This window comes from Echinops telfairi, unplaced genomic scaffold (assembly GCF_000313985.2).
Source record: "Echinops telfairi isolate 266 unplaced genomic scaffold, ASM31398v2 ScPeMD7_7400;HRSCAF=8409, whole genome shotgun sequence".
Taxonomy (NCBI): Eukaryota; Metazoa; Chordata; class Mammalia; order Afrosoricida; family Tenrecidae; genus Echinops; species Echinops telfairi.
The window spans coordinates 17536366-17560135 of record NW_022111300.1 but is presented as its reverse complement, the minus strand read 5'-3'; the positions used below and the strand labels follow the sequence as shown (position 1 = coordinate 17560135).

The 23770-nt window shown below is 38.9% G+C and overlaps 1 protein-coding gene across 1 annotated transcript in view; it reads left to right on the top strand.

Annotated features, from left to right (window-relative positions):
- The window catches only part of LOC101653138 (desmocollin-3), a 41792-nt gene extending 18291 nt beyond the window's left edge, over positions 1 to 23501 (top strand). The window contains exons 6-16 of the mRNA XM_004702925.1: positions 668 to 812; positions 2608 to 2774; positions 5280 to 5414; positions 5805 to 5990; positions 6830 to 7086; positions 7181 to 7323; positions 10403 to 10627; positions 14365 to 14589; positions 16338 to 16459; positions 20778 to 21035; positions 23304 to 23501. Of these exons, the coding sequence (XP_004702982.1) occupies positions 668 to 812; positions 2608 to 2774; positions 5280 to 5414; positions 5805 to 5990; positions 6830 to 7086; positions 7181 to 7323; positions 10403 to 10627; positions 14365 to 14589; positions 16338 to 16459; positions 20778 to 21035; positions 23304 to 23501 (2061 nt within the window). The remainder of the gene's footprint in view (positions 1 to 667; positions 813 to 2607; positions 2775 to 5279; positions 5415 to 5804; positions 5991 to 6829; positions 7087 to 7180; positions 7324 to 10402; positions 10628 to 14364; positions 14590 to 16337; positions 16460 to 20777; positions 21036 to 23303) is intronic.
- The last annotated feature ends 269 nt before the right edge of the window (positions 23502 to 23770 follow it).

Below are 23770 nucleotides of genomic sequence, written 5' to 3'. Positions count from 1 at the left end.
GGGGTGGGGGTGTGTGGGGTAGAGTTTCTGTGAGCTGAAAGTGAAGGCGATGGTTGGGTTGGTGGCTGACTTGACGGTGCCTCGCATGAGATCATGAGGACAGCACTGTACTCGAAGCAGAGTAATTCTCCAGAGGAAAGAAGGATTCTCTTCCTAGAAGAGAAAGTTGTAGGGAAGCAAATATGACAGATGCTCCCCACATGATATTTCTTTGATTGTAAGGTAGGGATTTTTCAACTCCAGGTGGTAATCACAATATTGAGTAGGATCGGGAATCGATGCTTTATTTAGATGTGCTACCAGGGATTTTGTCCACTGCAGTGAGTTTGGCTTCCCTAATCTATCTCTGATTATTGGCAGAATAAGGACTTTTTGACCGATCTCCATATTCCCTTTGAGTTCCTCGGTCTGGTGGACAGGCCCACGTTACTTACTCCCTTGTACAGGACTGAGATTTTATTTGTAGTGTAGCTGTCACGCTAACATTCTGAATGCCCCAGTCAATGCTGAATTTTAATTCAATAAGGAAATGCATATTGAAGAAGCATCTTTGAAAATGATTTGCAACTGGAAAGGCTTACCTACTGAGGAGTGCTAGAGCATCTTGTCTCCTCTTGCTGGGCGCTGACCCTAATGACCCAGGTGACGTGCCTTTTACTCCCTGCAGTTGGTTGCCTCGGCATCGACGGTAGATGGGTATTCTGCAGATGCATCTCTACCACTGCCCATCCGCGTGGAGGATGAAAATGACAATCACCCCTTGTTCACAGAAAGCACATACAGCTTTGAAATTCTGGAAAGTAGTAGACTTGGTAAGACTGCCTTTAGGAATAAAATGTGTCATATTAAATATTCATATATATTTTTTGAGACTTTGTGGTTTTTTTCATTAACATAGCCATTTGGATCTATTCAAAAGAATTTGTTTAATCTCATCAAATCCAATCAGCTTGTAATTTATCAGCTATTACAGGAATCTGAGATTTTGTTAATATAATATCAATGAAGTATGATGATAAGGCAGCTAACAGTTACTCAAGCTTATTTCTACATTTGGTTTATGATGTGAGCTTATCTTTCTTGTCACCTTCAAAAGAGGACATGCAGGGTAGAATAAATAACAAAACTAGGGTCAGTGTGGATATTCTTATTTCCATAATTGGGAGAGGCTTCAAGGACATTTTTTGAAGCTAAAAAATTTATATTTTAGCTTTTGTTTATACAATTTTTCATTTTAAAATGTTTCATATTTCTTTTAATTTGAGTAAGACCAACCTCACTGCCATCAAGAGAAATCCTACTCTTAATGACGCTCTGGAGAGGCAAGAACTGCCCTTGGGGGTTTCTGAGACTGTAGCTGTTTACAGGACTAGAAAGTCTTATCTTTCTCCCACAGAGCTCATGGTGGTTTTGAACTCGTGACCTCGGAGTTAGCAGCCCAACTTGTAACCCACTCTGCCACTAGGGTTCCTATAATTCATTACTTCTTATATTTAGAATGAGCATGGCCAATAAACTTCAATAAATTTAATTTACATGTATTCCGTCCCAAACCTTTACTTTCACATTTAAAATAATGAAAATGCTTCAACCTAGTAGGTCCTTAAATATGGCCTTCATGACGTTAGCTGAGACTTGTAATAAGGAGAATTCTCACTCACAGTTTAGTTGAAAGAACTGTAGACTCGATCATAGGGATTGAATTTGCTAACTTGCCTAATTAAGTTTCTCGTAGTTACATAGATCTTCACTATATTACTACAACTACTATTTTACTTTTATATTTCCCTTTGAATATTTGATTTCAAGGGTGTTAACTTCTTTATTATTCAAATAGTCCAATTAAACAAATGAAAACTCTTTGGTTGGAGTTTAGGAAACCTGCTTTTGATCCTGGGTCTGTTATTAATTTTGAAAGTCTCTTTGAGTTCCCTTAGCTATAAAATGAGTTAATTACAGTCAGTCACTTATAATATTTTCAGCCTCACAATTTTCCAGTTCTGTTATATTTTTCTCTTTTCAAAGAGAAATGGTTAGTTTTAAAATCTTTGTTAAAGAATCCATTCAGCTGTAACAGCGAAGTCTCACAGGAAAATTACTTTGATTTCTACATTAATAAATAAGGTGTAGTCAGTGAGGCCATACTGCTTTGAATTAACATGTCGAGAGAAAGCGAGAAGATAGAGAGACTGGTGAGACTGAACATAGGTGTGATCATCCATGTTCAATTAGACACCAATGATGTAGCTACTATTTAGTCACTTTTAAATAGTCTTAATCTTAAAAGCTCACAATTACTTAAAAAGAGACATGCTTGCCCCTCTAGGTAGGTTATTATTATAATCTTTGAAAAAAACCACTTAAAATTGAAAACTGAGCAAAATCAAAGTAAATGAGTATCTTGCTTCCCAACATTGAAGTATTTGGTAGCCTCAATGTGAAGTACTTTTCATCAGAACGATTTCAATATGGAACCTCTTTGAGTGGAAATGCATTGTAAATCAGATGGTCAACATTATTCTTAAATTGAAAACACTTAAGTGCAGTGAAAACGTATGAACCCATTTTGAAATTCTCGAAAATGATGGCTCTTTTCCTCCTATGCAGGTTCAACAGTGGGAGTGGTTTCCGCCACGGATAGGGATGAGCCAGAGACGCTGCACACACTCCTGAAATACAGCATTTTGGAGCAGACGCCGAGATCACCTGGGCTCTTCTCTGTGCACCCCAAGAAAGGTGTCATCACCTTAGCTTCCCACTCTCTGGACAGAGAGGTACCTTTCATACTGCCTAAAACATCAGTTTACTGGAGGTCATACGAGACCCCCTACCAATGTAATTTGCTGTCGTGCAGATTAAGTATGTCTGATTTTGTTTGGGCAATGACAATGAAGAATCCTGGGAATTTTACCCATTTTTGTATAATTTTTCTGTATATTAGTCAATATAAGTAGATCTGTCAAGGAATCGAAATATAGACCAGTTGGTGTTTAAAAGGAGTATGGAAGCGAATACGATTTTTTTTCAAATGAAGATTATTACAAAATATTATTTCATTTTTTATTGGTGGCTACTTGATTCCAGTTAAGTATAGCTTTAATTCTCATGTGGGCCAATTAGTTTTACTTGCTCCAAGAGTGTCCTACTCTGATCCCTATACAGTATTTATAGGCATTTGAGTGTTTTATTAGGAATGAATTGATAGGAAATATAAAGTTTATGAATGATTAAAAACCTGTAGTGTTTCTGTGTGGTGTTAGTAACAATATATTGTCATGTGTATGCATGTCACTTTATGTTCAAATAGTTTATGCATAGTTATATTTAGTATTCATAATTCCTTTGTTTGACTAGATAGATGTTAACTTCAATCTATAGAGGATAAATGTGACCGTAAAATAGACTGAATCTTCTCTTACTTTTCTCTGCATTTTGTCAGCCTGTATTTAGCTCTGTCAAGTATTATTGCCTGAGGTAGATGAATCAACTTCATAAGCACAAAGGAGCTTTTTTTAGTTCCAAACACTTCAGTGATTCCCCCTGCAGCTAGAATAACACAAATAGAGGGGTCGATATGTCTGGGGGAATTACTTGAAGAAAAATCAATGGGATTTGGTTCCATAGCGTAAGAGAGAGGTGGTTGGATCCTATATAAGGAAATCAAAAAGAAGTGCAGGCGTTTTCATGATTGTGGATGTTCCATGTGATTAAACACATAGTGGCAGAATAAATAAGTTCAAATGGAAGCACACGAATGTGGTTTTACATCTGTGGATTTTGCAAAGATGATATGGCATTTAAATAGCAGCAAGGCATTGCTTTCATTGTTCAAAGGGTCCTAAATTTGAGAGAGAAACTTGGAATAAGCTGAATGAGGTTAAACAGCTTATAAAACACAGATGTGCAGTCAAACGGAGGTCCGCCTGCCTAGTGGGGGGAAACAAAAATCTATAGGCATTTTGTGGAGAACTAAGTAGTACTGAATGCCCTCTGGGATCTAACACAATAAGTAAAGAAATGTACAAGGGAGGTAAGCAGTGAAGTGAGGGGAAGAAAAATAATAGGTTTTGATAGTGTTGGCAAAATAAGAAGGGGTGAATGAAAGTAGCAGCTAATATCAAAAACAGCTAGATGGGAAAGTCTACTGACTCCATCTCACCATCGGCACAGCATACAAACTCTGCTCGCAGGATCCTTAGTGACCTCCCAGTGCTCCACTCAGCGGCTGCTTTTAGGCCCCTGTCTGCTATTGGCACTGATACAAAACTTCTTGCTTCCCGTGAATTTCTGTTCTTCTGCCTCTCTGATGTTCCTCTGTTAGTGTTCCTAGCTTAACTTTACTTCTGCCGTGTCTGAAATGCTGTTGTTCTTTATCTTACATTCTTCGCATCCTGTAACTCACTCTGGATAATCTGACTTGATTAATTTGAATCACCACTTTTCAATATAGATGTAAATTTCCTCCTTATATATAGTGCTGCATGTGCTTCTGAATCTCTTCCCTTAGATTTCCCACAGCCACATAACAATTCAACATTTGTAAAGGAAAAAAAACCCAAACTATTGTCTTCCCTCTTCTGAGAACCCGCGTCCCCTGGATTACCTACCTCTATTTGGTCACCTAGCTAAGTAGGATTCTAGAACACCCTCGTCAACCCCCCAACAGTCTCTTAACATGTGTATTGAACTACTAAGTCCCATTTCATTCTAAAGGACCCCCGTTGGTGGAGTGGGTTACATGTTGGGCTGCTAGCCACAAGGCCAGCAGTTCGAACTCATCAGGTGCCCCATGGTAGAAAGATGAGGTTGCCTACCCCCTTAAAAATGCATAGCCCCGGTAATACACAGGGTCAGGTCTACCATGTCGTACTGGGTCATGGTGAGTCAGTATCGACTCAATGACAGAGAACGGGCTGTTTCCTTCAAAATTTGAAGTAACTTCTCCATCAAGCGTTTGCTCTTCTTTATTGCTGTAGCCTTAGCTATACACTTACACTGGTATTAAAGATAAGTAAATTAAGACGATTGCCCTCTAGTACGGAGCCCCCCACAACAGGTTTCCTCGACTCCAATTCATCTCACTACCAATGATGCTCACCTTTTCTTTAATATGTTTTCTAAATCTCAAATGTTCTCCTTTGACTCCCATAAAACCTTTATTGTTGTCACTAACAGCAGTCAGCTTATATTCTTTGTATGGTTCTTTTTTTAAAAAAAGGATTCATTTTTAAATCCAAACAAAAGTTTTGATGATAATGAAATATTTTCTTTGCTTCCAGGTGGTAGACAAGTACACATTGATAATGAAAGTACAAGACATGGATGGTCAGAATTTTGGACTGATGAATACATCAACTTGTCTGATAACAGTCAAAGATGCAAATGACAATGCACCTACTTTCAGACAAAATGCTGTGAGTAGAGATGACCCAACTCTACTTCATTTATTGTCATGTGCTATTTAATCTAGCTGAATAAAATATTTACCACACTGTGAACTGCATGTTTATGGAATAAATATAGCTAAAATTCTAATAGATGACATGGGAAACTCTTTCATTCATATTAGATTTTTCTCTCCTTCTCAGTAAAGGTCAGAGACAGTAGTGTCATCGTTTATAATGAAAATTCTTTTCTTTAAAAAATTAGTACTTGTGAAACAGTACTCTTTGTGATACAGTTTTTTAATTATCCATAAAAATATCTATGAAAAAAAGTATGTTTGGATTGGAAAACAACATTTTGCATTCTTTGCAAAAGTTCTGTTTATTAAGTAAGCTTTTAATGAATTCCTTTTCTTTCAGTATGAGGCCTCAGTAGAGGAAAATACATTCAATGTGGAAATTTTACGATTACCTATAGAAGATAAGGATTTAATTAATACTGAGAATTGGAGAGCCAATTTTACCATTTTAAAAGGCAATGAAAAAGGACATTTCAAAATCAGTACAGACAAAGCAACCAATGAAGGTGTACTCTCTGTAATAAAGGTATGGTAGGAATGAATACTTGGAAACGTAGTAAGTTTTAGTTAACTATTATTTTAATGAATGTTGTTTCCAAGGATGTAAATCCTCATGGCAGCAAGTAGCCTCATTTTCTCCCCAGCTGGTGGGCTTCAACTGCTGACCTTGGAGTGAGTAATTCAATGCATAACCCACCTTCACTGCCAAGGCTTCTAACAGCAGCTCACAGCCGCCTTGCCAGGCCAGTGATTATGAATGTTACTCATAACTTGTTTAGAGAAACTTTATTGTTATTATTATTGTTATGACTTATCATAATAATTTTGTCTTGCTTTAGAGATATTGGGAATTCCATGGATTTGTGAGCTTTTTATTATTTGATACAATTTTACCTTAGCAAGGGTCAACTATAAAAATCTAGCAGAAGTTCCTCTTCCGCAACTCTATAAAAGCATGTTGGGAATTGCTGAACCGAAATTCCTAAAGGGTTAGCACACACTCACCTTTCTCCTTAGGTAGGAAAGTCCGTATCAACACACTGGATGGGGGTCAGGTGACCCAGGGCTTCCACGCCCTGCTAACTAAATAGCATCCACCAGCTGTGATTCAGAAGAAAGGTGTGGGTCAGCTTCCACACATAGGACAGCCTTGAAAGCCCTAGAGGACAATTCTACCCCGTAGAACAGTTCTATCCTGTCCTGTAGGGTCACTCAAGAGGAAACCAAGTCAGTGGCAAGGGCTACCCAACCCCACAGAACACAGAATTTATGCTGCCCTGTTCTTATTGACAAAAGTTCATTTGCTAATATGAGATCCCAATGGATTTTTCCCTGATGCTGATGTACATGTATTTTACTTTAAAGCCACTGAATTATGAAGAAACCCAGAAATTGATCCTGGAAATTGGAGTAAGCAATGAAGCTCCACTTACTAGAGAGATTGCAAGCAGATCCGCCGTGAGCAGAGCTGTGGTGACGGTTCGCGTGCAGGATCAGGATGAGGGGCCTGAGTGCCACCCGCCCGCCCAGTCTGTGCGGATTAGAGAGAACTCGGAGGTCGGGTTGAAGATCAATGGCTACCAGGCATATGACCCAGAAACCAAGAGTGGCAGTGGCTTGAGGTACAAATAAATCTATAGCCAACATGCTTATGAATGTGTAGTAATTGAGACTATTAGAACAATTAATACATTTTCTTTTCTTTTTGATTAACAGATATAAAAAATTGCATGATCCTAAAGGGTGGATCAATATTGATGAAAGGTCAGGGTCAATTTTGACTTCCAAAATCCTGGACAGGGAGGCTATGAGTCCCAAAAATGAGGTATACAACATTACAGTCATGGCAATAGACCGAGGTAACAACATTTTAATCTGTTATTTTATAAAGGGATTGGAGAATAAACTGAAAATTGCCATCATGGTGATTTATTCAAAATGCATCATAAGATAAAATTGATATTTTTTAGGAATATCAAAATAAGGTTTTGATAATTAGTAATTCTTAGTGTGGTGAGGGAAGAACATCGTAAGTTATTCTTTCCTCTATAACTGCCAATTTTTTTTTCATAATGAGAAACGACCATATTTTAATTCCAAGTCTTTGTGAAATGTGATGTGTGTCAGTAATAATATCCTGTGCTTGTATTTTATTATCATATATCTTTACACATTGTATGTCCATAGAATTTCACCATAACCTTGCAAACTATTATGCTCATCTCAAGAAAACAAAACTAGAAACAGAAGGGCTAAGATTGTTTCCAGAACTATTTTCATGATAGCTGTTCAAGAAAATGCCTGTAATGAAAGTAACAAGATAAGAAACCCTCTTTACCTTTTAAATCCTTTCGTTGCAAAACACATCTGTGAGTGGACTTCTCATAATTTCTTTTCTTCTTAAACATTTGACTCCATATGTAACAAAGCTGTTTTTCCTTCTAAAGACGATCTTCATTTTTACATTTATTAAATATTGTGAATTTGTGTAGTTTTTAAAGTTTATAGTTTCTTGTCTAAGATTATCAGTATTTGAATTCTTTACCCTGTTTGAATAGTGAGATCAGGTATTTTGCCAATTTTTAGATTAATAGAAGCAAATATTTAATTTGAAGAATTATGTAGTGTTTCTCTTTCATTTTAAGTGTTTTCAAAATCCACATTACAATCTGGAAGAGAGAATACCAAAGACAATAGAGTCCTTTAGTATTCTCTAGCCAATTCCCATTTAGTTTTTTTCTTTTTCTTTCCCATTTAGTTTTTAAATGGTGATAAAAGAAAGGCCCAGGTCCCTCAATCCCCTAAAACCAATAGTCTACTCGGAATTAAAACGTATTGGTTTATCCATTCTCACAATACCTTTGAAAAAGATCTCAGCATCAGCATTTGAGGAAGACCTATTGACAACCTGTAATATGCAGTTGAGATATTGCTTACTGAAAGTGAAGAGAATTTGAAGTGTTTACAGTTGAAGATCAAAGAGCACACTCTTCGGTATGGATTACACATTAAAGTAAAGAAAATAAAAAGCCTCACAATTGGTCTATTAAGTAACATCATGATAAAGAAAACCTTATGCTGTTAAGGATTTTATTTTAATCCATAATCCGTTCACTTGGAAGCAACAGTACAGAAATCTGCATTGGGTAGGTCTATTGTAAAAGACCTCTTCAAAGAGTTCAAAAACAAAAATGTCACTTTGAGGTGTAAGGTGGGCCTGATCCCAGCCACAGTATTTTCAATTTCCTCATACTCGTGGGGATATTGGACAATGGCTAAGGAAGGTAGAAGAAGAATTGGTGCCTTTTAATGATGGCGTTGACAAAGACTATTGAATTTACCATGGACTTCTAGAAGAATGAACAGTTTTGTCTTGGAAAAAGTACAGCCAGAAGGTTGTTTAGTAGTGAGGATGGCAAGATATTGTGTCACTTACTTTAGATATGTTATCAGGAAAGACCAGTCCCTAGAGATGACATCAGACTCTGTAAAGCAGACAACCAGAACAAAAGAGGAAAATCCTAAAGGAGAGGGACTGACACAATGGCTACAACAATGGGCTCACATATAACAATGATTATGGTGATGTCACTGGAGCAAGCTGTGTTTTGCTAGGAGTTGGAACCAACTGCACAGCACATGGCAATGACAGCAGGGGATTTGAATGTGGACCCTAAATGTGGAGTCACATTTCTAAAGAGCACTTTAGTGTTCCTTAGAGGGTTACGCCCCCCCCAAGCTGGGTGGAGTGGAGCTTTTGTAGTATGCATTTTTTCCTGCTAACTGAGCAGGAAACATCCAGAAACTCACTCTGAGTTAGTGCATATAGCGGCGTTGCCTGGGAAGGTTCTCTCTGGTCACAGGGAATTTTTTTTCATAAAGGCAGTTTTTGCTTGAACATCATTTTTTGTGATGGCTGATTTAAGAGAACAGCGTGTGGCTCTGAAAGTTTGTTTCCTGCTCAGGGAAGAATGCCGCAGAAACTGTTGTAAGATTGAGGGCAGCTTACAAGGACAGTGCTATTGGTAAAACTCAAGTGTACAAGTGGTTTTCTCATTTCAAAAAAGATGAAATGTTGATTGATGACAAACCTCCTTCTTGGCGTCCATCAACTAATGCCAATATGTAGTGCATTTGGAGTTCCTTCCACCAGGACAGACTGTTAATAAAGCTTTCTATCTAGAAGTTCTGAAAAGTTAGCATAATGGTGTGCGACAAACAAGGCTTGATTTGTGGCAAATGAGGGACAGCTTTTGCTCCTGGAACAATGCACCTGCTCATACAGCCATCTCAGTGCACCAGTTTTTGGCAAGAAACAGCATGCCTCTCTTGCCCCATGCACCTTACTCCCTGCCCTTGTTCCAGGAGACTTCTTTGTGTTTCTGCGAATGCAGAGGGACATGAGAGGATGATAACTTCATGATATAGAAGAGGTGAAAAAACAAACAAACAAACAAACAAACAAGGGAGGTGCTGTCAGCCACCCAACAGATGAGTTTGAAAAATATTTCCAAGAATGCAATTGCAGATTTGACAAATATATTAACTGTAATGGAGAGTACTTTGAAGGTGATAAGGTTGTTTTGTAAAAAAAATTTAAATACATAGCTTTGAAAAAAATCCGGTTTTTGGCATGTGTGTGTGTGTACCCCCTCATATACACCAGAAAGAGCCCAAGAAAAAACGAAAGAGGTTGGGGTTCAGACATTTACTCATTATTTTCTCTAGACTTGTCAATAGCAGCAATAATTTTTTTATTGTTTTCAGATACATTCGTCTATCTTCTAATTTACCATTTCCTCACTGAAATCATCAGAGTTTCTTTCTTTTTTTTTGAAGAGATGATATATTTCTGTAGAAGTGAACTGATATTTTATTCAGAAACCAGTTATGAAAGCGTTTAAAAAGTATAGTGAGTCTTATTCATTTCTCTTCTAGATGGTAGATCGTGTACTGGGACACTTGCAGTGAACATTGAAGACGTGAATGATAATGCGCCAGAGATGCTTCAAAATTATATAACAATTTGCAAGCAAAAGGCGGCCTATACTGATATTTCTGCTGTTGATTCAGATGAAGCTGTCAATGGGCCTCCATTTTCTTTCTCCTTGGCAAATACTTCTCCAGAAATCAATAAAATATGGACCCTCACCCGTGTTAACGGTATTTAGTTCAAAACAGTGATTTCTATATTCTGCAAAGCCTAATAATCACTCTAGAGCAGATTTATATTGTGGTTTTTTTTTTTACTTACCTAAAGCATGAAGTAAAATTGATTGCCATGAGCATACTTGCAAAGCTACCTAAAGCTTTATATTTTACAGATATAAAGTGGGTCAAAAGTAGGGCTTCTCACTACAGCTTGGCAGTTCAAACCCACCAGCTACTGCATAGGAGAAAGGTGGGACAGTTTGCCTCCCTGAAGACTTACGGCCTTTGAGACTCTGCAGAGAAGTTCTACGCTGTCCTGTAGACTCGCTCTGAGTCAGGATTGCCTTGACATCAGTGAATCTAGTTGTGGGTTGGTGTTAAATTACATAGGTTATGTAAAAAAAAAAAAATCCACTGGTGGTGCAAATGATTTAACATTCAGCTGTTAATTGAAAGATGGTAGGTGCCTTAGATAAAAGGCCCAGCGACCAACTTCTAAAATATCAGTCACTGTAAACCCATTGGAGTCCAATTCTATTCTGGCTTGAATGGAGTCATCCTGAGTCCAGATTAATTTGTTTTTAATATAAGAGAGAAATCATGATTTTTTTTATGCAGGCAAGATATATACTTATAGCAACCACCAAAAAAAGCTTTGTAAAAAATTGACAAGTAATCATTGATGCAAAAGTTTGTGTGGTATTTTTTAAAAGTAACTTCAGTGAAGCAAATATGAAACAGAAGTGGGCAGTTTAAATTGTGTCGTAGGAAGGTATAAAATGAGGAATTTGGATGTCATACACACACTCTGATATCTTGTAAGGGAACATGGGAGAGGGACCCAAACCAAAGAACCAAAGCAAATCCATTGTAATGCAGTCAGTCCAACTCGCAGAGCTGCAGCCTCCAGGGCCAGCCTCCTCTGACAATGTTTGCTGGCCGATGCATTAGAGTATTGTATATTTATGCCATATACCTCTCTGTTTATATGTTAGCATGTCAGGCTCTTTAAGCAACTGAACTTCTGGGTATGCTGTCCCTTCTGCCTAGAGTACCGCCCTCCCCATTGTGTAGCCTGACGTGACTCCGTCATGTCTGTGGAGCGTCAGTTCTTGACTAGGCCCGGGCTGCATTCTGAGGCTGTGCAGAACCAGATGCCATTGAGCCAACTCCAACTCATCGGGAACTCATGTCTGTTAGAACCGACTGATACTTTATAGGATTTTCAGAGATTGACTTTTAAAAATTCGTTTGCCAGACCTTTCTTTCTATACACCTCTGGACTGACTCAAGCTTCCATCTTTCAATTAACATGTAGGTTCGTGAACAATTTACACTGCCCACCGACGGACTCCAAAGGAAGGAGGTTCTTTGTGTCTGTGGCAGCAACTGGCTTGTTGGCAGGTGCTCATTGTTTAGCAGACAAAGCAGGCGAAGAAGCGCCCGACTTTAGATCAAACTGTGGCTGTAGCACTCCACTATAGGACCTTGCACTCAGATTGGCCCTGTGTTACACTCTACAGAGCTGTTAGATATTTTGACTACACTGTCCGTTTAGGGTCTTACCGGGTGGTTGATGGTGCACCCCTCAAAATGGTTAAACCATTAGGGGTTCATATGTTCATTGGGGGTGTGCTCTGGGCAATACCAGGTGAGCTGTCAAGACAGAAATTTAAAAGCTTCAGATGAAAGAAGTTACCTACTGTAATGTTAAAGAAGTTGCAAAAAGACTTCACATCTTTGGTGATGAAGTTAAGGATGAAGCTTTTGGACTAGATCTCAGCTGGGGTGATGAAATAACTGAAGGCAGGCATAAGATTGTCCCAAAAGACATGAGAAGAAGCAGAGAAACATGCTTAAGAATATGCTTAGGAAAGAAGAAGATGAGTTCGTCAGATGATCATGCCTTGTAACATTTACTTCAGCATGTGCTCTATTTATTTAAAAAAGTCTAGTCCTATGTAAATTATTTAACTTTGTGAGTTATTACGTGTGCACCAAACAATTTTCATTCTTAAATTTTGTCTTGTTAAACACACACGCACACACAAGACATAGATGAATCCAGCTCTTATGCTCAAATTTGTGAAGCATTTCTACAAAATGACCTTCCCATAGTTTTATTATGTAATCTTTGACATTGTATTACTGTCATCTGTTTACCTCTCTTTTCCAATGCATGAAGGTTTGTTTTTTAGAACATTTGTCATTTATCTTGGCATTTTCGAGTCCAGCACCTAACTCAGTGCTTAGCAGATACTAATTGCTTGATAAATGTTTGTTTCATCGGTAAGCGATTAATGCATGTGCATGAAAGAAAGCCCATCAGACAGCAAAAATTCAGTGTTGTTAGAGCCTAGAAGGTTTTCCTAGGGATGCCGGGAATTGGCGTGGGGCAAGGGTAGATGGCGTCTGATGGTAGAGGGCCTTACATCTTAGAGGAGAGGGAGCTTTGTAGTTGGGGGTATGTGCACGTAAGGCAGGAGCATAACTAACTTTACATTTAAAATAAGAAACATCGGCACTTAGAAGAGGAGAGAGTTGAGTGCCAGGGGAGACGTAAGTTTGTGGCACATCTATGCATGAATGAGGCATAACTATGTCCTGTACTCAGCTCATGGTCTTGAATGAGAAGAAGGGCTTGAAGGATGATGAGTAATATGCTCAGTCTCCAGCGAAAAGGTCATTGGTGATTTGACTTTACTCAGAAATGTTTTGGAAGAAAGGTCTGGCAATATACCTCTGAGAAATCAACCATTAACAACTCTGTCAAATACAATTCTGCTCTGACACACGGCATTGCTGAGTTGGAATTGACGTGACAGCTGCTGACACTGCTTATTCTAGACATTTCTGATCCTGATGGGTCCCACGTAGGTCTCAGTGGTGGTTCACATTCCCGTGCGGAACTCTCTACTCTGAGGGACCCAGTACAGCTGGAGTCTTTGGCGTGATTATGTACCTTTTATTATTGATTATAGCTATTCCTGTCCATTTGAGCAAGGCTTGTTAGAAATTATAGATGACTTCTGGGATATACATTATGCTATTTTTCATTTCACTTAATCCATTGAGAACATTTCAGATGGATGTCTTTGTCATTGAGAGTCTGTGAAACTTTTGGTCCCTTGATGGTAAGACCAATACAATATGATATCAAGCCTATTGGGAAAAAAACAAAATAAAACAGCGGTTGACAAAAGGTATTGTTACTGAGACAGACATATCTGCTGTTGTGTAAGCCTTATTACTTAGCTTAGCAGGCATTAGTTAGTTTTACAATTGCTTCCAGAGGGAAGGAATTAGTCATGAAGGGGCTATTGTGTCTTGAAAAATGACATAATCTGTAAGGATAATGGGAAGCCCCTAGAAAGGAGATGGAGGGGAATGTGTAGTTAGGACATCCTTTGTGTGTACTTTAAGCGTTAAGTCTTTATGCGTAACACAAACAGTTACTGCAGCCAAGGGCTTGTAGTGTTAAGAGCCAGCCTAGCATCATTAGTTTGTAAGGCTATGGGAATATTGCTCCAATACTACTAGGTCACTTCAAAGTCAAATAAACCCTTTCTCTTTATTCTTTCAGCTTATAATGAATACAATTCATATAAGACAGTTTTAGTGTTTGAAAAGAATGAAGGCAATTCTTCATTTACATTCACTCCAATGTTGCAGGCTTTAAAGAAGGGTGGAGAGCAAATCCCAAGGGAGGAATCAATGATCAGTAAAACTATTGCCTTTACTTTTTTCAGGTACAGCTGCCCGTCTTTCGTATCGGAGTGATGCTTACTTTCAAGAATATGATGTTCCGATTGTAGTAAAAGATAGGGCAGGTCAATCTGCAACAAGAACCGTGAGGATTAATCTATGTGATTGTGTTCATCCAACTCAATGCCGCGCAGCTTCAAGGAGTGGAGGAATGCGACTTGGCCCATGGGCAATCCTGGCAATATTACTGGGTGTAGCATTATTATGTTGTAAGTCCTTTACCTACTTGAAGTGGAAATGTAGATAAAAGAACCAAGAGTTTAAAAAAAAGTCCTTAAAAGTAGTCTTGCCCAACGATCTGTTAGGTTTCTAATCCCCTTTACAATCTTTTTTTGGTATTATTACCCAAGTTCTGCATGAATATTTTCTGAGAGGGAAATAAATCCTTTTTGAGATAAATATTTCAATTTGGGAAAGAACCATTGAAAAGGTCTTCGTATGGACCACCTCAGCCATTGGACAGCTGTCATTTTTCGGTCCTACTGCTTTTTCTATGGCCAAGTAGAACAGTCCAAAATGCCTTTCATAAGAAAGTCCTGGAAAAAAACACTTTTATTTCATACTTTCTCCGCAGACTTAAGCCACATTCATTTCTAGTCACACCTTCAAGTGAGTTTCATTATTTTTCATTTACTTTCTATTGAGAGTAATGTTTAAGAGTTTAGACTCCAGAGTCAGATCTTTTGGGTTCCTGCCTTAACCCCATCACTTGCAATCCATATAAACTGAGGCAAATTACTTCACTGTGCTTCAGTGATTTCATTTGTAGAAACAGAGATACCTAGTGGCATTGTGGTTACACCTTAGACTTCGAACCTCCAGGTCAGTAGTTCGAAACCACCAGCTTCTCCCCAAGAGAAGATGAATGTTTCTACCCTGGTAGAAAGTTGTAGTCTTGGGAACCCACAGGGGCAGTTCTACCCTGTCTAATAGGGTCCTTCTTAGTTAGAGGGGAGGGGACTTGATGGCAGTGAGTTTGCTTTTTTCATAGTAATATAGTTTATGGTCTAGTACTAAAGATGACATGGGTGAGGGCATGTGAAGAGCTTATAATAGTTCATGATGAGTATTCAATAAGTGTTCATTATTACTCACCAGTTGGAGTATCCATTGTTCAGTATTGGAGTATTCAATAAGTGTTCATTATTACTCACCAGGGGGAAGTTAGTGCAAAGACCCTAAGTTGGGAATGTGCCTGGAGAAACTAAGGAATGGCTGGAAGGCCATTGTGAGCAGAGGAGAGTAGATGATCGGCAGAGGACCAGGAAGCCAGACAAGAAAGATAAGAAGAGGCCACAGAAAGTAGGCAGATGTTGGCACACATTTTTCTGTAAATGATACGATAGCATTTTAAGCCTAGCCAGTCTCTGCTATAGCTAATCAGTTCTCTGAGGCAGAAGTGGTCTTAGAAATTATGTAACTAGTAGGTGTGGCTGTGTTCCAGTAAAATTCTATTTATGGACACTGAAATTTGAATCTTGTATACTTTTCAGAAGAATATGCCACCCAATATTTTTTTGTTTCATTTTAGCCACATACAAATGCAAAAAAAAAATTCAATTCATAGGACATACAGAAGCAAGTGATGGGTTGGTCTGCAGTTTGCTGATCTCTGATGTAGGGTCTTGCACACCACAGGAAATTGTGCAAAAGTCTTTTTCTTAATGTCTGTTTTTATTAAAAATATTTTATTGTTTTTTGTCTTATGTTTTCACATACCATTTAATTCACAATTCTAAATACTTTAGGATAATGGGCAAAATTCCTAGAGATATAGTCTAAACCTATTCCAAATTTGAACATGTAGGCTAAATTGTGATCTTTTCCTTTCGAAAGGCCAAGGTAATTCATGGGAAGACATGTATTATTTTTCTTCTACAAACTTTAAGGAATAAGAAATAGAAGATGGTTATTTTATTCTACGTGCAGTAAACTTTTATTTTTTAATCAAATCTAGGCGTATTGCTAACTTTGGTATGTGGAGTTGTTGGTACCAGAAAAGAAAAACGTTTTCCTGAAGACTTAGCGCAGCAGAACTTAATTATATCAAACACGGAAGCCCCTGGGGATGATAGGGTGGTAAGTAATGTATTTTAAAATGCTTATTGATTATATTAAATGGCTATGAGTTAGAAGTCTCCTAATTTCTTTAATTCTTCCTTTTCAAAAAGTTGCTTGGCACTCTAGGGGCGAATTCATGTTTTCAATTGGGCCAGATTTTGTAGGCAAAAGCACTCCTGTCTGCCAACATGCAAATATTTATATGGTGGCTTTTGTTAAATTTCTTATACTGTGCTTATTCTTTTAGTTGTATTTTCCACTTTATTGTTATGAATTCATACTCATCTTTGAAAGTTATCAAGTTCTTAATCAGTCAAGATTAACAATAGATTGCAATGACTCTTTCTAGATCTCTTTGGCTTATGTAATTCTTACCATTTGTGACAGAAAGAACAACCTTGCTGAAAGTTCCATGCGATCCGTGGTAGAACAGAAGGAGTTGGAATACATCAGATTGTTGCCACTCTTTCTCCTGATAGAGCGCCTGACCAGCTCTCTAGGGGCGTGGCACTATACTGTTTGAAGGAAATACATACAAACATAAATACAAGGCATGTTTTTTCCCTCAGAGAGATTTCAGTTTATGTCTGGGAAATGGACCCTTTCATGGGGATAGAATCTCTCGTCATTTATGGAAAAGATTAATAGGAAAATAATAGTAAACCTTTAGCCCCAATATGATAGTGTGCTGTCAGATTGCAAAGACACTCATGCTGCCTGGCGCAAGCAGTCAGACCTACTGAAAGAGGTAGAGCTTAGTCTAGAATAAGAAGGCTTTAAAAGAGAAGAAACGGTGGGAATGAATAAGGGAGAGGAAAACAGCCTAAACACGGAAAGGAGATGCCAATGCTCAGGGCAGGTACATTGACTCGGGATGGAAGAAACCACATTCGGGGCTTGACACAAAAGATTGACATAGAGGGCACAGGGCCTAGAAGACGGGCGGGAGGTGCACATTGCCTTCTTATGTTACTAAGGATTTTGGATTTATCCACTTGAAAAAGGAGGGCAAGTGAAGGCTTTTCTTCTGGGAGGGGTGTTTGAGCAGTGTGTAACCGAGTTGATAGAGTGATCAATCAGAATAGGAAGGCATTCAGGGTGTGGAGGATGATGGATTAGGATCTTTTGATACTGTATTCATAAATAATGAAAGTTGGGAATATATATAAATAGTAAAATTCTATACTGTATATGTATTATATATCTATATTATATATTTAAACACAATTTAATGTTATATATAATATATAAATAAATGTATACAAATATATGATTATGCACTTATAGATCATATACCACCCATATTATATATAGATACATTTCCATAGAATTTACTGTAGCAGCAACCTAAACAAAGCCATGTAGGGTAGCACTGCCACCAAATGGCTACTTCTCAGTTTTCTTTTTTTATATCTTTTCTATGGCAATAAGATTATATGCATGATTTTTTGTAGTGATATTTCAGGATGAAGAAGCCATTTGGACTCAGGATATCTTCCAGACTAGAGCCACTGCACATTAATAGCAAAATATATGTGTTTAAAAGATGATACATTAAATTTGATTTTAATGGAGGTTCTTGTAATGAAAGTTGAGTTTTATGATTAGAATTGAGATAATGAAGTTACCAATATAACTAGGCATCTGATATGGTTAGGGTGAAGTCCCAGCACTAAGTCAATATGTAACTAAATATATCCATTAAAAAATTCCTTTGGGTCTTAGCCCTCCTCTTTTTCTCTCAATTTTTCTTCCCTGGGTCAACTTGAAAGAAAACCTGTCCTTGATTTTTTTGACTTAATTCCCTGTCACTCAGCCCTCCTTGGAACCCCTCAGAAACAATCAGTGGTCACCGTTTTACTCGTGTATCTGTAAGCGTGTATCTGATCTCAGCGGCAGAATGATTCGAAGGCTGTTGGTTTTGTGGTTGTTGGCTCTCTTTGCATGATTTCTGAGCTGTTTCTTTTGTTCTGGGATCTCTGTGTCTGTTCTCCTCTATTAACTGCATGATCTTTCATAATTCTCTTTCTATTATCTACATGATATTTCTTGTAGCTTTATTTTCAGCTTTTGGTATGACTTGGGCTACACATTTTCCTGGGTGACCTGCGCTGCCACTACACCTGTGCCCTTGTGATTACAGCATTCTATCTCCAGTTCAGGTCCCTCATTAGATTCTCATATTTACACATTTAGTCACACATTCATTCACTCTACACCTTAGATACTCCAACCCTTTTTCAAGTTCGCTGTTTCCAAAACTGAATTGTTCATCCTCAAACAAGTCCTTCTTCCCTTCCCTTGTCTAAGGAAGCGCAGCATCTGTGGGTGTGTAATGGGCTACACATTAAGCTGCTAAGCACCAGGTCAGTGGTTTGAAATCACCAATTGTTCCAAGGGAGAAAAATGACACTGCTCCCCGAAAGAGCTAACGTCTAGAAAGCCAAAGGGGCAGTTCTCAGTGAATGAATATCATCTACCTGGGCTGTTAGCCTCAAGACCGGTGGTTCAAACTCACTAACCATTAACTGACAAATGAGAGTGTTTGCTTCTACAAAGACTTAGAGTCTTGAAACCCTAAGGATTATATTCACTTTGTCCTACATAGGCTCACTGTGATTTATTTATTCAACTAGATGGCAGTGGGCATCACCTACCTGAATCGCCCAAGCAGACTACATAGGAATGATTCCTGATTCCTACCCCTGCTGCCTCATCCACCCAGACACTAGTAACTATGGCATGCTATCCGGCTACTCCTTTCTTTTTTTTTTTTTTTCACAAGTTAGGTTTTATTCCATAACTCGCACTGAAGCCATTCTGTTACAGAACTCACAAGTACTGTACCTAGGGCACACTATCCATTCTTCTACAGTGAACAGTATGATCTCTGAACCAAGCCAAATCCCACATTATCTGACTCACAGTCATTCTACAGAACAGAGTAGAACTGCCCCTTCCAGTTTCCAAACCTTTACTTTTTTTTTTTTAGTTTGCTTTTTTTTTTCTTTTTCTTTTTTTTCTTTTTTAACATTTTATTAGGGGCTCATACAACTGTTATCCCAATCCATACACACATCAATTGTGTAAGCGCATTTGTACATCGTTTCTCAAAACATTTTCTCTCCATTGAAACCCCCGACATTAGGTCCTCATTTTTCCCCTCCCTCCCCGCTCCCCCCTCCCGCATGAGCCCTTGATAGTTTATAAATGGGTATTTTGTCATATCTTGCCCTGTCCGACGTCTCCCTTCATCCACTTTTCAGTTGTCTGTCCCCCAGGGAGGAGGTCACACACAGTTCCATGTAATCGGTTCCCTCCTTCCTACCCATTCTCCTTTCATTCACCTGTTTCCACCTTCGTCGAGGTCTTTGTTGTTGCTCACCTAGAATAATTTAATCACCATCCTTCTGACCCCCATGACTCTAAACTTGTCTTCCACCTTATCTGTCTTCCACCTCATTGCTAAGAATCCTATTTTGTAAATGTATTTGCCTCTGTTAAAATCCTTCATGGCGCCTGCATGATCTCTAAGCTGAAGTCTAAGGTTTTGCAGCATGCCCTCTTTACATCTCCTGGCCTTCTATAGGCTGTCCAGCTTTGTACGCGTTCTCTGTTCGTCTGTCTCTCTTTTGGAATACTATGCCCTAGCAGCCCTCAAAAAGCATTTGGATTTTGTCAACTGTATGCGTCTCATTGGTGTGGTCTCCAGACCCTTACATGGCAGTGTCATTTCTCCTCTGGCTTGGGGTCTTTCATCCCTCAATTCAGAGATGCCCTCGCCCACTCCACTCAATCTCTCTGGATTTTAATTGTAATGCTCTCTTCTTCTGAGCATCTCTAACATATTTAGGCATACTGGTATATCAGAGAAGGACCCCTGGTGGTCTCGTGGGTTACACATTGGACTGCAAATCACAGGTTCAACAGTTCGAAACCATGGCTGCTTGCAGGAGAAAGATGAGGCTTTGTACTTTCATCAAGATTCTAGTCTCAGAAACCCACCAGGGCAATTCTATTCTGTCCTATGGAGTCACCATGAGTCCGAATCAACTCGATGTCAGGGGGTTGATAGACATATCCGAAAATTATACTTTTTAAAAATGATCATTTCTTTTTCTTCCATATTATAACAGGAGCTTCTTGAAGCCACCAGAGAGGGGCCACAAGCTAACGTATTTTCACCCCAGACTAGGCACTTAACTGGTAACTGTGATAAAGGCCTGTTGAATGAGCCAATGAGCACAAAAAAGGAAATACTCTCTCTCTCTTGCCTTCTTGTGACTTTCCCTGAAATCTGTGTTCTCCCAACCCACGCGGTCTTGAATTCTTCCAGTGTTCTGCCAATGGATTTGTGACCCAGAGTGTGAACAACTCCAGCCAGGGCTTCTGTGGCACCGTGGGATCAGGAGTCAAAACGGGCGGGCAGGAAACCATGGAAATGATCAAAGGAGGACACCAGACCCTGGACGCCTGCCGCGGGGGAGGACACCACCACACGCTGGACTTGTGCAGGGGCGGGCACTTGGAGATGGACAACTGCAGATACGTTTACTCGGAGTGGCATAATTTCACACAGCCCCGGCTCGGTGAAGTGAGTGTCCCTAAGTGTTCTGGGTCCAAAACATCGATGTTGAAATGACAACCGTAGGAAACGGAAACGTCCGGAGGTTTTCGGACACCACCTCGCTCTCTCGTCTTTGAAGCGCTCTCTTGCTGTCTCCTCGTGCTGGGTCTTTACCTTTCTGTCCATGTGTCTGATCACACACACACACACACACACACACACACACACACACACACCGCCCCCCCTACAGCTTACTTTGTCACCTGCTTTCATTTAAACAAGATTTTATGCCATCTGTGCTATTTCACTTAATTTCTAAAACCCCACAAAATCAGATGTTTCTAAGATCCCTCATTAAAGCCACCTATTTTTTTCAGGTGTGTGCTTACCTCTTAAACTGCAGATAGAAGAGGAAGACTTTTTCATTTCCCACAATCCAAACATTTCCCAGACCAAATCTGCTCCTATGGGAAAACACAAGCATTGATAAACAATTGTAGGGTGCAGATGAAGTAATATGATCCAGATGAGTGATCTTAATGTCTAAAGCACCATGCAAATATAAAGGGTTTTGAGTCACAGGAAAGCGAGAATGTGAACGAAGGAGGAATTCCGGGATGAATTGTCCATCCTGGGAACATATTAAAATTCACTGGGAAGCTTTTAAAGAAAAACAATGCCTGTGCCACATCCTGGATACATTCTGACTCCATTAGCCAATTAAAAAACTTGTCAAGTAATAGCAGTGTGCCGTTAAGATAGACAACAGCTGGATGAAATACCTTGTGGGCCTAAACTTTCCACCTCTTTTATCAGAGGATACCAATACCCTTGCAGCACAAACACTGGACGGGAAGTTCCGAGTCTCCTCATGAAACACTGGCTCACCACCAACTCTCCAATGGTGCTCCCATGTGTGTCCGTGTAGAACAGTGTCCCTCAGGTGGGGTTTTCAATGGCTGAATGTTTAGATAGAGATCATCAGGCTTTCTTTCAACTTCTCTCTGGCTGGATTTGAACTTTCAATCTTTCTGTTAGCGGTGAGTCTGTTGGCTGTTGCCGCTACTCAGGAGTTGATAGGACTATAGATGGGCAATATTCTCTGATACCGCTGTAGCATATCCAATGTCCCTAACTTACATTTTTGTCAAATTTACATGGTCATCTTTTCTTGGTTCTAGACAGTCAATTTTCATCAGGTTGTGAAGGAGAGAAGCTAAAGAAACATTCGCATGAGTGCTCTTAATTCACATCAAGTATTGCGATATGAGGTATAAGCAATCCTGGAGAAATAGATCTGATAATGTAAGCCAAGCCAATAAGGAGTGAGCACGGGTGTGAGGTGTGAGACAAGCGAGGAGGCACACAGATTGGCCAAGTTATAATGAGGCCCGGGGTAGACAGCCAACGAGGGGACATGGAGCTGAATGTTTGGCTTCTCCAGTATAAATCCCAAATTTTACAATGCAGCTCAGGGTTTGTTTGTTTGTTTGTTTAATGTCACTGATTTCTGTGTGTGCGTGTGTGTGTCTCGCTATACTTTCTTATATTTTGATTATCTTAGAAACTTGATTCTAAAACCAATTTAGTAAATCCACCCCTTTATACTGTATTCTACTACCAGTAGAAAAAACAAAACCTGATAATAATCTTGATGACCATTCGTTGTGCATTTACTGTGTGCTTGGCTTAAGGAGCCTCCTATTGGCCCTGTGGAGTAGCTGTGAGTTAGAACTGACTTGATGGCGGTGAGTGAAGGCATAAGAGGAGCATTTTCGTGCATTGTTATTACAACATTTAATTTCCAGAGTAATCCTGTACAATGGCTACTCTTTGTATTTCCATTTTAGAGGTGAGGAAAGCAAAGCTGAAAAACACTTAATAACTTGCCCAAAGATGTATAATTGGTAGAGCCAAAGCTATGACCCAACACCCTGACTGACAACCAACCCCTAATTCATATTCAGCAGATAGATACAGTGTATCCGTTTTCCTGACTAACATAGTCCCTAGATATAGAATTTAGGCATAAGTATTTAGTGACCACTAAAAGACACTGAAAAATAAACTTTATGTATGTAATTTTTACTTGTATGTATTACTAAAAGCATAAAATACATTGACTTTATGGTATGGTTGTGATATAGACCAGTTATGTGCATTTTTTGTATGTAGGAATCCTTTAGAGGATACACTGATTAAAAATTAAACCTAAAAGGTAAATAAAAATAAATTTTATGTTCCTACATTTACGTGTAGTTAAAACAATAATACAATCCATTATTCATTTCACAGAAATTACATCTGTATAATCAGAATGAAGACAACATCCGGGCTGCAGATTATGTGCTTCCTTACAACTACGAAGGGAGGGGATCTCCAGCGGGATCGGTCGGTTGCTGCAGTGAAAAGCAGGAGGAGGAGGGACTTGACTTTTTAAATAATTTGGAACCCAAATTTACTGCCTTAGCAGAAGCGTGCGTGAAAAGATAATGTCACCATGCTGCGATTACACATGTATTCCTTAGAAATTTTAGAGGCTTTTCAAAAGGAGGTGTTTTAAAATTCATTTTGTACCCACGCACATTCATTATACATAGCGTATAATGCATTTTAAAAATGTTGAATGATGCTGTTTACCAATTCGTATGTTTAAAGCAATTTGTTGCTTATCTTTTTCCAGATATTCAAAATATTAAAGTATATTTTGACTTCTTTACTGCTGAGTACATAGACAATGAGCAAATCCCATCATTTGTAAC